At 44.9% G+C, this 16,364-nt stretch overlaps 1 protein-coding gene across 3 annotated transcripts in view; it reads right to left on the minus strand.

Moving 5' to 3' along the window:
* LOC110521448 (single-stranded DNA-binding protein 3) overlaps window positions 1-16,364 on the minus strand; it is a 126,261-nt gene that overhangs the window by 4,733 nt on the left and 105,164 nt on the right. For all 3 annotated transcript variants that reach the window (XM_036969341.1, XM_036969343.1, XM_036969342.1), the window contains 10 exons: window positions 15,371-15,454; window positions 13,161-13,220; window positions 12,959-13,025; window positions 11,357-11,424; window positions 3,844-3,908; window positions 3,578-3,623; window positions 3,422-3,457; window positions 1,838-1,892; window positions 543-613; window positions 323-401 (listed from right to left, as the gene is read on the minus strand). In XM_036969341.1, coding sequence (XP_036825236.1) covers window positions 323-401; window positions 543-613; window positions 1,838-1,892; window positions 3,422-3,457; window positions 3,578-3,623; window positions 3,844-3,908; window positions 11,357-11,424; window positions 12,959-13,025; window positions 13,161-13,220; window positions 15,371-15,454 — 631 coding nt within the window. The remainder of the gene's footprint in view (window positions 1-322; window positions 402-542; window positions 614-1,837; window positions 1,893-3,421; window positions 3,458-3,577; window positions 3,624-3,843; window positions 3,909-11,356; window positions 11,425-12,958; window positions 13,026-13,160; window positions 13,221-15,370; window positions 15,455-16,364) is intronic.

Raw genomic sequence — 16,364 nt, forward strand, 5'->3', positions numbered from 1 at the left:
TGCCCATATAATCTGCTTCCATTTCAATCAATATTATGAAAGGAACGATCCCTCTAGTGTCCACAAGGGGGCACAGTCACACTAGGAAAGCGCTACTTCTCAACTCAGCTACCGGATTTCAACAATTCAAGCCGGATGACCACATTACTATTGTACAGTAATTCTAAATTACCGCCTAATATTTATATAAAAGTTTCAGAAATGTAAATGTTCATGTTTGTCAGAATGATTGAATGAATTCCAGGTAACAGTTTTACGTGCTGCTGACAGATGAGAAGAATATCATCATATTGATCAGCTGATAGCTGCTATTAAAACTCACCTAGCGATCCGTTCATATGGTGTGGCTCCATGCTTCCCATTCCACCCATTGGGCCATCAGGGCCCGGCCCCATTGTGAACTGTAAGAAAAAAACAAAAGAACAACACAAAAAACAGAGTTACAACTTAATGATGTTTGTCATTATCATATCAAATTGCATAATCAGTGCCTCTACCCATTTCAAAACAGGAACCCCATGAAAAACAAAGAGCCTACTTACATTAGGCCTGTTACCACCAGGGCCAATAGGATTCATCATTGTGTAGATGTTTTCACTGGAATTTGTGGAGTCTGGTGAAAAGGAAACAACAGTTAGTCCAGCCTACAGTATATTTAGGGCTCCCGAGTGGCGCAGCCATCTAAGGCACTGCATCTCAGTGCTTGAGGCATCACTACAGACATCCTAATTAAATCACAACCGGTCGTGATTGGGAGTCACATAGGGTGGCGCACAATTGGCCCAGCGTCGCCCGCGTTTGGCCGGTATACGCCATCATTGTAAATAAGAATTTGTTCTTAACTGACTTGCCTAGTTAAATAAAGGTTAAATAAAAATAACAAAATAATCATATTTGAGCAGAACTACACAGTACTGTATTGCCTTCTCCCACATGAATGAACAGCCTTGAGATTGAACACTACAAAACCACCAAAACATGCCAATGATTCACACTTAAACATGCAGGCTATAATTCATCTACCCAATGCCTAATGTCTCACACTTTTCAAATCTCATGTTCCCATGAACTTGGGGTTAAATCCTGATGACTACAGAGCCAGTGGGAAGTAAACAGGACCAGCACATCATGCTGCTCTCATTGTGTCTCCATCCTGCATAGAATATGAGAATTGAAGGGACCTTGATCCGACATTGTAGTGTGGTCAGAGTAGGAGATAGATGAACATAAAAAAATAAAGGAAGAGAGGGAAAAAGAGGGCAAGAGAATGGGAGAAAGAGAACAATAAACAGAAAGAGGTAGGGAATGTGGTGTAGTATGTGCAGTCGTGACTGGGTGTATGTGTGTGCAGTCGTGACTGGGTGTATGTGTGAGCAGTTGTGACTGGGTGTATGTGTGTGTGGGGAAGGGGGGGGGGGGTCTTGGCGACTGTAGTGGAAAAGCATGTGAGAAGTGCTGTGCCCATGTTGCCCAGGCAACACATCACAATAGGTGTATGTAAATAATAAATAGTGGATACAAAAAGAAACCTCTCCACACCCCAACACACCCAGCACATCCACAGGATGTTTGTCCAGAGCGGTGTGTTCTGACAGTACTGTCAACAGGAACATCAGACTGATGCAGCATCAGTGAGAACAACAGATGATCGCAGCTTGGTAGTCTGCCAATTCATACACATCCAGTATGTAGCTATCCACAAAATAATCAAAGATTCCTTAAAATAAAAATGATTAGGTAAACAAAGTGGCCAAGTGTGACTGACAGCAGAATGGTGAATGAGAACAACCAGTTTAAATAGACTGAGGAGTGATATGGAGACATAAGTGTTGCGTACCTCCTGGGCTAGGCATGATGGGAGTTCCTGGTGGGCCTCCGCCCCCTGGAGGACCCTGGGAGAAAGACGAGAGGAGGAGAGAGAGAGATTTAGAGGAAAGATATTTCCAAAACATCTAGACATACAGTGCCTTCAGAAAACATTTACACCCCTTGACTTTTTCCAAATTTTGTGGGGTTACAAGGTGAGATTAAAATGTATTTATTTGTGATTTTTTTTGTCAATGATCTACACAAAATACAAATATTTATGAAAAATAAAACACTAATATATGTTGATTATATAAGTATTAAAAACCTTGAGTCAATACATATTAGAATCACCTTTGACAGTGATTACAGCAGTGAGTCTTTCTGGGTAAATCCATGAACTTTGCACACCTGAATTAGAAAATAATTGCACATTTTTATTAAAAAAAATATTTAAACTCTGTCAAGTTGGTTGTTGAGCATTGCTAGACAGGCATTTTCAAGTCTTGCCATAGATGTTCACGCTGATTTAAGTCAAAACTGCTAAGCCACTAAGGAACAGTCAATGTTGTCTTGGTAGGCAACTCCAGTGTATATTTGGCCTTGTGTTTTAGGTTATTGTCCTGCTGAAAGGTGAATTTATAAGCTTTATTCAGTTTATTTTTATCCTTAAAAACTCCCTAGTCCTTGTCGATGACAAGCATACCCAAATCATGATGCTGCCACCACCATGCTTGAAAATATGAAGAGTGGTATGCTCCAAACATTACACTTTGCATTCAGGACAAAGTTAATTTCTTTGCCACATTTTTGGCAGTTTTAATTTAGTGTCTTAAGTCCAGGTTGCATGTTTTGGAATATTTTTATTCTGTACAGGTTTCCTTCTTTTCACTCTATCATTTAGCTTAGTATTGTAGAGTGACTACAATGTTGTTGATCCATCCTCAGTTTTCGCCTATCACAGCCAATACTCTAACTGAACTTTGAGCGGTTTCTTTCCTCTCTGTCAACTGAGACACCTGTATCGTTGTAGTGACTGGGTGAATTGATACACCATCCAAAGTGTAACTAATAACTTCACCATGCTTAAAGGAATATTCAATGTCTTTTTTTTTTACCCATCTACCAATAGGCACCATTCTTTGCGAGGCATTGGAAAGCCACCCTGGTCTTTGGTTGAATCTGTGTTTGAAATTCACTGCTCAACTGAGGGACCTTACAGATAATTGTAGCCCTTCAAAAATCATGTTAAACATTATTATTGCACACAGTGTGAGTCCATGCAGCTTATTATGTGACTTGTTAAACACATATTTACTCCTGAACTTATTTAGGATTGCCATAACAAAGGGGTTCAATACTTAGACGCAATACATTTCTGCTTTTCATTTTCTATGAAAAACATAATCCCACATTGACATCATGGGGTATTGTGTGTAGGCCAGTGACACACAATCTCAATTGAAATCGGTTTTAAATTCAGGCTGTAACACAACAAAATGTTGAAAAAGTCAAGGGGTGTGAAAACTTTCTCAACGCACTGTATACAGTAGCATGCCAGTCAGATGTCAGCTATGGCTAACAATACTAACCAGTGTTTAGGCTTGAGACTTACCACATAGTTGCCAGGAGATGACGAGGAATAGGCTATCTACAGAAAGAGAATAGAAAGGGGAAACAATCAGTAAACTCATGACTTTCACAACAAAGAAACTCCTCTAAAATCAATGAGGCATTAGAGTGAGTGAGAAGGTGAGTGAGCATGACTTACTGAGTTTGCGTTGGGATTGGGCCAGGGACCTCGACCTCCAGGACCCCTGAGACAGAGAGAGGGGAGGAAAATAGGCTGTGTGAGAGAGGCTCACTGCGGAACAAATTAGAGCTTGTATTTGCTCAAATTGTTACTTGTCAAATATTCTTACATACTATCAGTGCTATTAATAGCAATTCCAATCGTACTTCAGATATTTGGACCAAAAAATATCATGGTAAGTAGATGGAGGTGATTAAATGCCTTTGGAGAATGACTGTACTCACATATTCATCCCTGGCATTCCTGGCCCCATGGAGTTGGGAGGAGGCCTCATTCCACCACCATAGTTCTACACAGAGAGAGGAATAACCCGCGTCAACCCTTGGTACTAGTGAGGACAATACATGCCAGGGATCCCCTTCTCATTTGTTGTGTTTAAGACAGATACCCGTTTTTAATGACTTGATCCTGATCAGCAATGTACGTGCATAATAATAACAGGGGCATGTGTGTCTGAATATGTGGTGTGCGTTTGCACGTGTGTGTTGTGATGGTTGCACAGTGGGGGCTTGGCATGACAGTAGCGTGGAGCAGGACACAGAGTAGCTCCATTCAGAGGTAGAGTTTTGTTCAGCGGATGATTACACTGGTCGAGCAGTTGTCGCACAAGCTGCTGAATTGTTGTCTGCCAAAGTTACACAATGAGGGTAGCTGGGAGGGGTAGGGAGAGGCAGGGAGAAGGGGAGGGAAAAGGGCATAGAGAATGGAAGGGAGAAGGGGAGGGAGAAGGGCAGGGAGAAGGGGAGGGAGAAGTTGAGGGAGAAGAGCAGGGAGAAGGGCAGAAAGGCAGGGAGAAGGGCAGGGAGAATGGTAGGGAGGGGCAGGGAGAGGCAGGGAGAAGGGGAGGGAGAAGGGCATAGAGAATGGAAGGAAGAAGGGGAGGGAGAAGGGCAGGGAGAAGTTGAGGGAGAAGAGCAGGGAGAAGGGCAGAAGGGCAGGGAGAGGCAGGGAGAAGGGCAGGGAGAAGGGCAGCGGGGCACATGAAGCTCAAACTGACTTGGTGATTGGAAACGAGACTGTGGATTTATACTTAACAAGGAAAGGGGTGCTACTTGAGGGGTCTGATGTCGGGCACGCTTTGAGACAAAGCAGATAGAAATAGCTGGGGGGAAAAAAGTAGCAAGAGCGATTCAGGTATTCCAAAACAACCACAGGTGCTCTTGGAGGGGAATAGTACTAGAAAAGCTTAAGGAGAAATTATAACCACAAATAAATGCTAAGTGGCATAAATGCTAAGTGGCATAATCCAAGTCCAGGCACTTGCGTGAGTTAAAGGCTAAAGTCAAAAAGCCTTTAAAGTGTGGGCTACTACACTATTAAAATACACCAATGCGTTTTCGGCCTTCATTTTTTAAAATGTATTTTATTTCACCTTTATTTAACCAGGTAGGCTATTTGAGAACAAGTTCTCATTCACAATTGCGACCTGGCCAAGATAAAGCAAAGCAGTTTGACACATACAACAACACAGAGTTACACATGGAGAAAACAAACATACAGTCAATAATACAGTAGAAACAATTCTATATACGATGTGAGCAAATGAGGTGAGATAAGGGAGGTAAAGGCAAAAAAAGGCCATGGTGGCAAAGTAAATACAATATAGCAAGTAAAACACTGGAATGGTAGATTTGCAGTGGAAGAATGTGCAAAGTAGAAATAAGAATAATGGGGTGCAAAGGAGCAAAATAAATAAATAAAATAAAATAAATACAGTAGGGAAAGAGGTAGTTGTTTGGGCTAAATTATAGATGGGCTATGTACAGGTGCAGTAATCTGTGAGCTGCTCTGACAGCTGGTGCTTAAAGCTAGTGAGGGAGATAAGTGTTTCCAGTTTCAGAGATTTTTGTAGTTCGTTCCAGTCATTGGCAGCAGAGAACTGGAAGGAGAGGCGGCCAAAGAAAGAATTGGTTTTTGGGGGTGACCAGAGAGATATACCTGCTGGAGCGCGTGCTACAGGTGGGTGATGCTATGGTGACCAGCGAGCTGAGATAAGGGGGGACTTTACCTAGCAGGGTCTTGTAGATGACATGGAGACAGTGGGTTTGGCGACGAGTATGAAGCGAGGGCCAGCCAACGAGAGCGTACAGGTCGCAATGGTGGGTAGTATATGGGGCTTTGGTGACAAAACGGATGGCACTGTGATAGACTGCATCCAATTTGTTGAGTAGGGTATTGGAGGCAATTTTGTAAATGACATCGCCGAAGTTGAGGATTGGTAGGATGGTCGGTTTTACAAGGGTATGTTTGGCAGCATGAGTGAAGGATGCTTTGTTGCGAAATAGGAAGCCAATTCTAGATTTAACTTTGGATTGGAGATATTTGATATGAGTCTGGAATTAGAATTTACAGTCTAACCAGACACCTAGGTATTTGTAGTTGTCCACGTATTCCAAGTCAGAGCCGTCCAGAGTAGTGATGTTGGACAGGTGGGCAGGTGGTCGGTTGAAGAGCCAGCATTTAGTTTAACTTGTATTTAAGAGCAATTGGAGGCCACGGAAGGAGAGTTGTATGGCATTGAAGCTTGCCTGGAGGGTTGTTAACACAGTGTCCAAAGAAGGGCCAGAAGTATACAGAATGGTGTCGTCTGCGTAGAGGTGGATCAGAGACTCACCAGCAGCAAGAGCGACATCATTGATGTATACAGAGAAGAGAGTCGGTCCAAGAATTGAACCCTGTGGCACCCCCATAGAGACTGCCAGAGGTCCGGACAACAGACCCTCCGATTTGACACACTGAACTCTATCAGACAAGTAGTTGGTAAACCAGGCGAGGCAATCATTTGAGAAACCAAGGCTGTCGAGTTTGCCGATGAGGATGTGGTGATTGACAGAGTCGAAAGCCATGGCCAGATCAATGAAAATGGCTGCACAGTAATGTTTCTTATCGATGGCGGTTAAGATATCGTTTAGGACCTTGAGCGTGGCTGAGGTGCACCCATGATCAGCTCTGAAACCAGATTGCATAGCAGAGAGGGTATGGTGAGATTCGAAATGATCGGTAATCTGTTTGTTGAATTGGCTTTCGAAGACCTTAGAAAAGGCAGGGTAGGATAGATAAAGGTCTGTAGCAGTTTGGGTCAAGAGTGTCCCCCCCCTTTGAAGAGGGGGATGACCGCAGCTGCATTCCAATCTTTGGGAATCTCAGACGACACGAAAGAGAGGTTGAAATTTTAGAAAGAGAGGGCCCAGATTGTCTAGCCCGGCTGATTTGTAGGGGTCCAGATTTTGCAGCTCTTTCAGAACATCAGCTGACTGGATTTGGGAGAAGGAGAAATGGGGAAGGCATAGGCGAGTTGCTGTTGACCGGGGTAGCGGTAGCCAGGTGGAAAGCATGGCCAGCCGTAGAAAAATGCTTATTGAAATTCTCAATTATAGTGGATTTATCAGTGGTGACAGTGTTTCCTATATTCAGTGCAGTGGGCAGCTGGGAGGAGGTGTTCTTATTCTCCATGGACTTTATAGTGTCCCAGAACCTTTTTGAGTTAGTGTTGCAGGAAGCAAATTTCTGCTTGGAAAAGCTAGCCTTGGCTTGTCTAACTGCCTGTGTATATTGGTTTCTAGCTTCCCTGAAAAGCTGCATATCACGGGGACTGTTCGATGCTAATGTGTTGGTTAAGGGCAGTCAGGTCTGGGGAGAACCAAGGGTTACATCTGTTCCTGGTTATACATTTCTTGAATGGGGCATGCTTATTTAAGATGGTTAGGAAGGCATTTAAAAAAAAAAAAAACAGGCATCCTCTACTGACGGGATGAGATCAATATCCTTCCAGGATACCCCGGCCAGGTCGATTAGAAAGGCCTGCTCGCTGAAGTGTTTCAGGCAGCATTTGACAGTGATGAGTGGAGGTCGTTTGACCGCTGACCCATTACGGATGCAGGCAATGAGGCAGTGATCGCTGAGATCTTGGTTGAAGACAGCACAGGTGTATTTAGAGGGCAAGTTGGTTAGGATGATATCTATGAGGGTGCCCGTGTTTACGGCTTTGGGGAGGTACCTGGTAGGTTCATTGATAAATTGTGTGAGATTGAGGGCATCAAGCTTAGATTGTAGGATGGCTGGGGTGTTAAGCATGTTCCAGTTTAGGTCACCTAGCAGCACGAGCTCTGAAGATAAATGGGGGGCAATCAGTTCACATATGGTGTCCAGAGCACAGCTGGGGGCAGAGGGTGGTCTATGGCATGCGGCAACGGTGGGAGAGTTGTTTTTAGAGAGGTGGATTTTTAAAAGTAGAAGTTCAAATTGTTTGGGTACAGACCTGGATAGTAGGACAGAACTCTGCAGGCTATCTTTGCAGTAGATTGCAACACCGCCTCCTTTGGCAGTTCTATCTTATCTGAAAATGTTGTAGTTAGGGATGAACATTTCTGAATTTTTGGTGGTCTTCCTAAGCCAGGATTCAGACACAGCTAGAACATCCGGGTTGGCAGAGTGTGCTAAAGCAGTGAATAAAACAAACATGCATGAAACCAAGGATATTACGGTTACAGAAGTCATCAAAAGAGAGCGCCTGGGGAATAGGAGTGGAGCTAGGCACTGCAGGGCCTGGATTCACCAGAGGAAAAGAGGAGGACTATGACTATCGGTAGCAAGCTAGCATAGGATGGAGGTCTGTTTTTAGCCACCTCGTGCGTTTCCGTCGGTAGGATTAGTGGGGTCCCGTGTGGTAGAGGGGATCAATCCAATTCGCAAAAAAATTATAGATATAGTTATAGAGGCCCAAGAAAAAAGAAAAAAATTGTCCAATAGATCTTTTCAGATAGCAGCCGATAAGACAGCTAACGATTAGCGGGCCGCAGATGGGCGTTCAGGTAACGTCGCGACGGAGGAGCTAGCTGGATAACTCCCTCGGGCAGATAACATCGGTAGTCCAGTTGTGAAGGCCCGATGGAGCTCCGCGACGGCAGTAAAACGGGTCCGGATAGGTGATTGTAGCCCAGGAGTGGCTGATGGAACTCTTCAGCTGGCTAGCGCCGGAATAATTGATGTTTGCTCTGGGATCGACGTAAGCCGATAGTCACACGGATAGCAGCTAGCTAGCTGCGAGATCCAAGTATAAATGTCCAGAGCTTGCGGTTGAAATCCGGGGACATGGAGAGAAAAATAGGTCCGGTATGTTCCGGTCCGAGCCACGCCATACAAAACTGGCGATAGATTTTCGAGCTAAAGGATAGCTGATGACCACAAACCGTGGTTAGCTGAATACTAACGATTAGCCAGTAAAGAAGCTAACTAGCTTCAGACTAGCTTCTGATTAGCTTCTGGTTAGCTTCAGGCTAGCTTCTGGCTAGCTTCTGGTTAGCTTCTGGTTAGCTTCTGGCTAGCTTCTGGTTAGCTTCTGGCTAGCTTCTGGTTAGCTTCTGGCTAGCTTTTGGCTAGCTTCTGGTTAGCTTCTATGGAGGATTACAGATTTTAGGTAAATAATACTTTTTTAATAAATTGGTGAGGCGTGTTGCAGGAGAGTGTTTTGAAGTTGAGTTTATGGAAAATAAAAAATATATATAAAAAAGGTATGCGAAGAAAGTTGTAAATATATATATATATATATATATATATATATATATATATATATATATATATATATATATATACACATACAGGACACGACAAGGACACCACATGACCAAAAGTATGTGTACAGCTGCTCGACAAACATCTCATTCCAAAATAATTGCCATTAATATGGAGTTGGTCCCCTCTTTACTGCTATAACTGCCTCCACTCTTCTGAGAAGGCTTTCCAATAGATGTTGGAACATTGATGCAAGGACTTGCTTCCATTCAGTCACAAGAGCATTAGTAAGGTCGGGCACTGACGTTGGGCGATTAGACCTGGCTGGCAGTTCCAATTCATCCCAAAGGTGTTAAGGTCAGGGCTCTGTGCAGGACAGTCAAATTCTTCCACACAAACCATTTCTGTATGGACCTTGAATTGGGAATGGGGGCATTGTCATGCTGAGACAGGAAAGGACCTTCCCCAAACTTTTGCCACAAAGTTGGAAGCACAGAATCATCTAGAATGTCATTGTATGCTGTAGCGTTAAGATGTCCCTTCACTGGAACTAAGGGGCCTAGCCAAAACATGAAAAACAGCCCCAGACCATTATTCCTCCTCCACCAAACGTTACAGTTGGCACTATGCATTTGGGCAGGTAGCGTTCTCTTGGCATCCGCCAAACCCAAATTCGTCCGTCGGACTGCTAGATGGTGAAGAGTGATTCATCACTCCAGAGAAGGCGTTTCCACTGCTCTAGAGTCCAATGGCGGCAAGCTTACACCACTCCAGCCAATGCTTGGCATCGCGTATGGTGATCTTAGGCTTGTGTGCAAGCTGCTCGGTAATGGAAACCCATTTCATGAAGCTCCGGGACAAACAGTTATTGTCCTGACATTGCTTCCAGAGGCAGTTTGGAACTCGTAGTGAGTGTTGCAACCTTGGACAGATCATTTTTACGCACTACGCGCTTCAGCACTCGGCGGTCCCGTTCTGTTAGCCCCACCCCTTCGCGGCTGAGCCTTTGTTGCTCCTAAACATTTCCACTTCACAATAACAGCACTTACAGTTGACCTGGGCAGCTCTAGCAGGGCAGAAATTTGATAAATGGATTTGTTGGAAAAGTGGCATCCTATGACTGTGATGCATTGAAAGTCACTGAGCTCTTCAGTAAGGCCATTCTACTACAAATATTTGTCTATAGCGATTTCATGCAAAAAATAGTGTATTTGTGATTACCGTAAAAAGCCGCTACTTTTTTCCCACGCTTTGAACCTGGCGGTTTATACAATGACGCGGCTAATTTATGGATTTTTCCCGCTTTCACAAGATTCATGCCGCCAAAAAACTGAGCACCGTCACATAATGTGACGTAAATCGAGCGCGCTCAAACTTCCCATCATTCTGATTACGGTAGTAATTTTGTCACCCTCATCATGGCAAAGACACGGAGAAATGCATATGATGTAGTTTTCAAGTTGTAGGCGATCGATCTGGCTGTTGGAAAAGGAAATAGAGCTGCTGACAGCGTGGAGCATTGTCAAAAAATCCACTATCATCAACGGGTTTCGAAAGGCTGGACTGCTGCGTGTTGAAGGGGCAGCATGAGCTCAGCGGGGAATTTGCCTCCGGATGAAAGTGACGAGAGCGACAATGAAAACGATCCAACATCGGATGAAGCAATTCTGAGACTATTCAACTCCAACACCAAAGGAGATGACTTCAGTGGTTTCAGAGCACAGGAGGAGGAAGATAGTGACCAATGACTTTCTTGGTAGGCTACTGTTTACTGCTATTTTTTTATTTTTTGTTACAAGCCGTGTTTCGTTTAAAAGCCTATTTATTTTTGTTACAAGCCGTGTTTAGTTTAAAAGCCTATTTATTTTTGTTACAAGCCGTGTTTCGTTTAAAGGCTGTGTAAAGTTAATTTGTTTCAATGTACCGGTAGGCACCTGCGGCTTATAGACATGTGCGGCTTATTTATGTACAAAATACATATTTTTTTTAAATTCAGTGGGTGCGGTTTATATTCAGGTGCGCTTAAATAGTCCAGAAATTACGGTATACATTTTTAATTGAGCTTTTCCAGATAGAAATACTTTAGGTTGGGACAGACATTAGTGAATAAGTAGCGATGAAAGCAACCTTGTGTGTTTAGTGTGTTATGCTGTAAATGGACATGGGGATCATGGATAGAGGGGTGGAGCAGCAGAGTTTAGGGGGAGTCATGGTGTCTGCCTGTACCTGTGGGCCCATGCCACCCATCCCTCTGGGGGGATTCATCCGCATCGGGCCGCCCATGTTTGGATGTCCTGGAGGAGGGATGATCGAGAGGAAGTCCGTCAGCATTGGACAATTTCAGACCAAATACATTCTACAAGCACATATCCCTAAAGCTGCAATATGCAATGTTAGTTATAGATCTGTCATTTTCATTGAAAGCAAATCTAAGAAGCAGTAGATCTGTTCTGTGTGTACAATTTCTATGCTTCCCGTTCTTAAGTTCCGTTTTTGCGTATTTTACTTTGGGTTTTGTACACCAGCTTCAAACAGCTGAACATACAAAAATGGTGGTTATTGAAAAAATATTTTACAGCGGTTTAGATGGTTTTGCTTGTTTTGTCACAGAAACTATTGGAATTTTTGCAACCAGGAAATGGCGGAGTGATTTCTGCATATTGCACCTTTAAAGGGATATTGCACCTTTAAAGGGATACTGTGGGATTCTGTATTTAACTCCTTTTTGGGGGTAGGCACAAAACTACCTTTATACTTCCATAAATGTTATCTTCAGACGAGTCCTGTGACACTTGGAGAACCCCATTGTGATCGTAAGAATCTCCCCTTTCGCCTCCCGGGTGGCGCAGTGGTTAAGGGCGCTGTACTGCAGCGCCAGCTGTGCCATCAGAGACTCTGAGTTCGCGCCCAGGCTCTGTCGTGAACGGCCGCGACCGGGAGGTCCGTGGGGCAACGCACAATTGGCCTAGCGTCGCCCGTGTTAGGGAGCGGTTGGCCGGTAGGGATGTCCTTGTCTCATCGTGCACCAGCGACTCCTGTGGCGGGCCGGGTGCAGTGCGCGCTAACCAAGGTTGCCAGGTGCACGGTGTTTCCTCCGACACATTGGTGCGGCTGGCTTCCGGGTTGGATGCGCACTGTGTTAAGAAGCAGTGCGGCTTGGTTGGGTTGTGTATTGGAGGACGCATTACTTTCAACCTTCGTCTCTCCCAAGCCGGTACGGGAGTTGTAGCGATGAGACAAGATAGTAGCTACTAAAACAATTGGATACCACGAAATTGGGGAGAAAACGGGGTAAAATTCAAAATAAATAGAGAATCTCCCCTTTCCACAGTGGAGTCACATTAGTTTGTAGCCCAAATGCAACTAACAGAAGTTGGCACATCGACGGTACCGACGTCAGACAAGTCCCCTGACACTTGGGAGGGCCGTAGAGCAAAACTGAGAACACCATCGTGAGAGTGTCCTCTTTCCATAGAGTGGTAATGGTTTCTAGGTCAAACTGTTCAGACGCTACAGACGTTTTCGTAAGAAGACCGATTTTTGGATATCTCATGGTCTGACAAACACCATTCTAGCTCTGCCACCTTGTTATGTCATTTAGATTGATGCAGTGGTGTGTCAATCGACTTTAGGGGGTTGAGGTGTTTTTCTACCCAGAGGCAGAAAACATACCCCCCTGCAGTACATACCCCTTTCTATCACGAAAGCAATGATGTCCGATGATAAGAAAAACAGTGTTCGTTGTGGCAGTTTCACCAAGTACTGATTCCAGCTTTAAGCTAATAGATATTACACGTTACAAAATGAATAGAAGTGTGAGGTGTTTACCCTGTGGTCTGGTGGGGTCCAGGCTGTTTGGCAGGAGAGGCTGTGACCCTGGGACTCCCACAGGGGGCTGAGAGACAAAGGGTAAGAGACAGGAACATTAGCACAGAGCATTCAACTCCCTGACAATGTACTACTCACATATAAGACACATACTTCTAGTAGAGAACACCTTTTTTGGGGGGGGGGGGGGGGGGTACTTTACCTGATTTGGCATGCGGAGTGAGGGGCGAGGTCCACCTGGGTACCTTGGGGACATGAAAGGCTGCGGGGAGGAGGACAGATGTCAACGTCAGTCTTATCCATCATGTTACTGTACGACTTTCAGCTGTCAGCAGGGGGAACCATTGTGCTGGAGAAAGTGAGCTTTGTTTGCATTCTACACAAGGCAAAGGTTGTGTCTGAACAACAGTCTGAACAATAGTCCTCAGATGCTGAAGACTAATAGAACAGAATAGAACAGGGGAAATACAGAGGGAAGATAAAGAGATAGGGGGGGAAGAGATGGAGAGAGAGAAAGGTGGAGTAGAGGATGGGCGTGGGTGATGTCAGCATGTTGAATGAGGGAACTGTAGAGGATGAGGGATGAGGATGGGAGGGTGTGTGCAGGAGGGTAGTGGAAGAATACACATCTATATCGGTTTTTACACACGCACACACCCCCACACACACAAACACAACTGACTGTATTGATCAATTGTCCAACAGAGCTACCAGACAACATTTTGACAGTGTGATAGAACCACAGAAAATATCTCAGTGTATCTAAAGGTGTCAACATGCTTCAGTTCGGCTGGCGCCTAGCCGAGTTGTGCTCGCATACTCCTTTAAAAAGACCTTGGCTTGAAGAGCAAGAAAAAAGCAGCAATAGTACCGTTTGTCCATTTTAAGACACCGTAGCCAGTATACCCTTCCACAAAATAGTCTGACTTAATCTAAGATAATTCAAGAAATCTGTCATTAATTTTGATGTTTTTGCCAAGGAGATCTTAGATGCGCAATTTGACATCTAAATAAGGTGTTTGGTTCAGTATATCTCAAGTGAGAAAACATGCAGGAGTACATTCAAGAATTCCTACTGTTGAATAATGTCCGATGAGGGGGCGTAGACTTCGGCTACTGACTTCAGCTTGCCTCGAGAAAAAAATCCAAGACGTCACAAAATGTTGTCATAATATGTGCATGGACTGTTCTGAACTGTTTAGGCTGAGAAGTATTCGGACGCCTTTGTCTAAAAAATACTTTCATTAATCAAGGGAAAACAAAATATAATAATGATTAAGAACGCAACTAACCAGTCTTATTGACAATGACATAACACACAAATTATCATGCTATGAGAGATGTGTACGGTCAGGCGAAACATGACGCCATGACAACACAGAAACAGGCTTTCAGAGCCAATTAAACACAAGGTACTACTTGGTCGAAGGGAGACGAGGCCAGCTGGAGGACAGGTTAAGTAATGACCAGGCCCTGGAGGGAAAGACTGCTATTTCCCCTTCACCCTCTATCGCTCTCCCTCTATCCCTTCCCCTTCTCCCTCCATCTAGCTGTCCTTAATTCTCTCCCCCCCTCTCCCTTCTCTCTCCCCTCTCCAATCCCTCTCTCCTCTCTCCCATCTCTCTCTCCTCTCTCCCATCTCTCTCTCCTCTCTCTCTCTCCTCGCTCCCATCCCTCTCTCCTCTCTCCCATCCCTCTCTCCTCTCTCCCATCCCTCTCTCCTCTCTCCCATCCCTCTCTCCTCTCTCCCATCCCTCTCTCCTCTCTCCCATCCCTCTCTCCCCCTCTGCTTTTGTCTAAGCCAAGTTGTGGTGAGTTTGTGTGTGAGCGCTCCACAGTGCAATATTAATGGGACATGAATGGGATATTGATGGGATATGGGATAGTGAGTGCCGGGGTCAGGGAGAGGAGAGAGCATGCCTGCTCTGCTCAGCCTTGCCAGATGCACCCCCACTCTTCCTCTATTCTCTACAGCTGGGCCAACACAGCTGAATTATTTATCCAATCTACAGCGTCATGGCCACTGTCTGTCCACAACTAGAGAGCAGGGCTGTTTGTATGGACATATGTTTTGGGGGGTGGGAGGTGGGTAGGGAGTGTGGGTGAGAGACAAAAAGAGACAGATAAGGAGTGAGGGAGTGCAAAAGAGGAAGAGACCGAGGGAGACAGAGGCCTCTCAGTGTGAGTGGACAGGCAGAGAGGAAGAGACCAAGGGAGACAGAGGCCTCTCAGTGTGAAGTGGTCAGGCAGAGAGGAAGAGACTAAGGGAGACAGAGGCCTCTCAGTGTGAAGTGGTCAGGCAGAGATAGTGAGTGAGAAGTGAAAGAGGGAGTGCCTGCCTATGCAGCAAGAGGTGAGGGAGAGGGGGCAAAGCGTGTGTGAGAGAGAAGGGTGTGTGTGAGTGTGTCTTACCTGGCCATGAGGTCCCATCATGGGGTTGTTGGGGTTGTGTGGGGGTGGCTGTGCGTGGGGTGACGGCTGGGAGCCGGGAGGTCCCTTTAAGAGAGAAGAGAGAGGGAGATGAGTGACACAGTGAGGCTCGGAGGGCCATGGAGTTGAGCTAGCTATAGGTGTTGATGCTCCCTCTACATCTAGCACACATAAAAACACCTGCCCAGGATAGAAGCACTACACAACCTCTGGCTCATGGATCAGCTGTGCTTTTAAACACACTAGACCACTATGGCTAACTGTTTAGAATTCATTCCTATTTCACTGCAGGTGTGTGTACTGTGTCTTTATTCATGAAATGTGTTAAAATAATCAACTTAAACTTAAATATAATATAATTTAATTAATCTCTTAGCAAAACAGTCATACTTAAGTAATTCCCAACTGACAGTGTAGAAAAGGAAATCTTACCACATACAGTAACTATGTACGTAAATACATTACATAAAACATCTAACCTCAGAAATATGTATACCTAGATAACCCATTAAGAAAGCACCTCCTGTTCTCACTTGAACACACCGTATGTAAACCCAATCATACAGAGGAGACCACACACGTTCACAGTCATGTGTTGTTTTATCAGCCAGTCTTTCAGAGCCTCCATGATGCCTGAAGCTCTCAGGTAACCATGCAGTAGCAGCATACCCCCCCCCCCCCCCCCCCCCCCCCCCCCCCCCCCCCCCCCCCCACACACACACACACACAACGTGCACACCAGTCACGCATGCATACACACCCTGCTGCACTGCTGAAGCCTTCAGGTAATGTAGCAGACTGGTAATCCCCTAATCCTGCCATTTCAAATCTGCAACACCAGACACACACCTGTATGAGCACTAACTAAACACACACACACACACACACACACACACACACACACACACACACACACCTATTTCAACTGAATGTCTGCCCACGGGAGCAGACACTTATCTGTCTAACACACTACACA

This window comes from Oncorhynchus mykiss, chromosome 30 (genome assembly GCF_013265735.2).
Source record: "Oncorhynchus mykiss isolate Arlee chromosome 30, USDA_OmykA_1.1, whole genome shotgun sequence".
Classification (NCBI taxonomy): domain Eukaryota; kingdom Metazoa; phylum Chordata; class Actinopteri; order Salmoniformes; family Salmonidae; genus Oncorhynchus; species Oncorhynchus mykiss.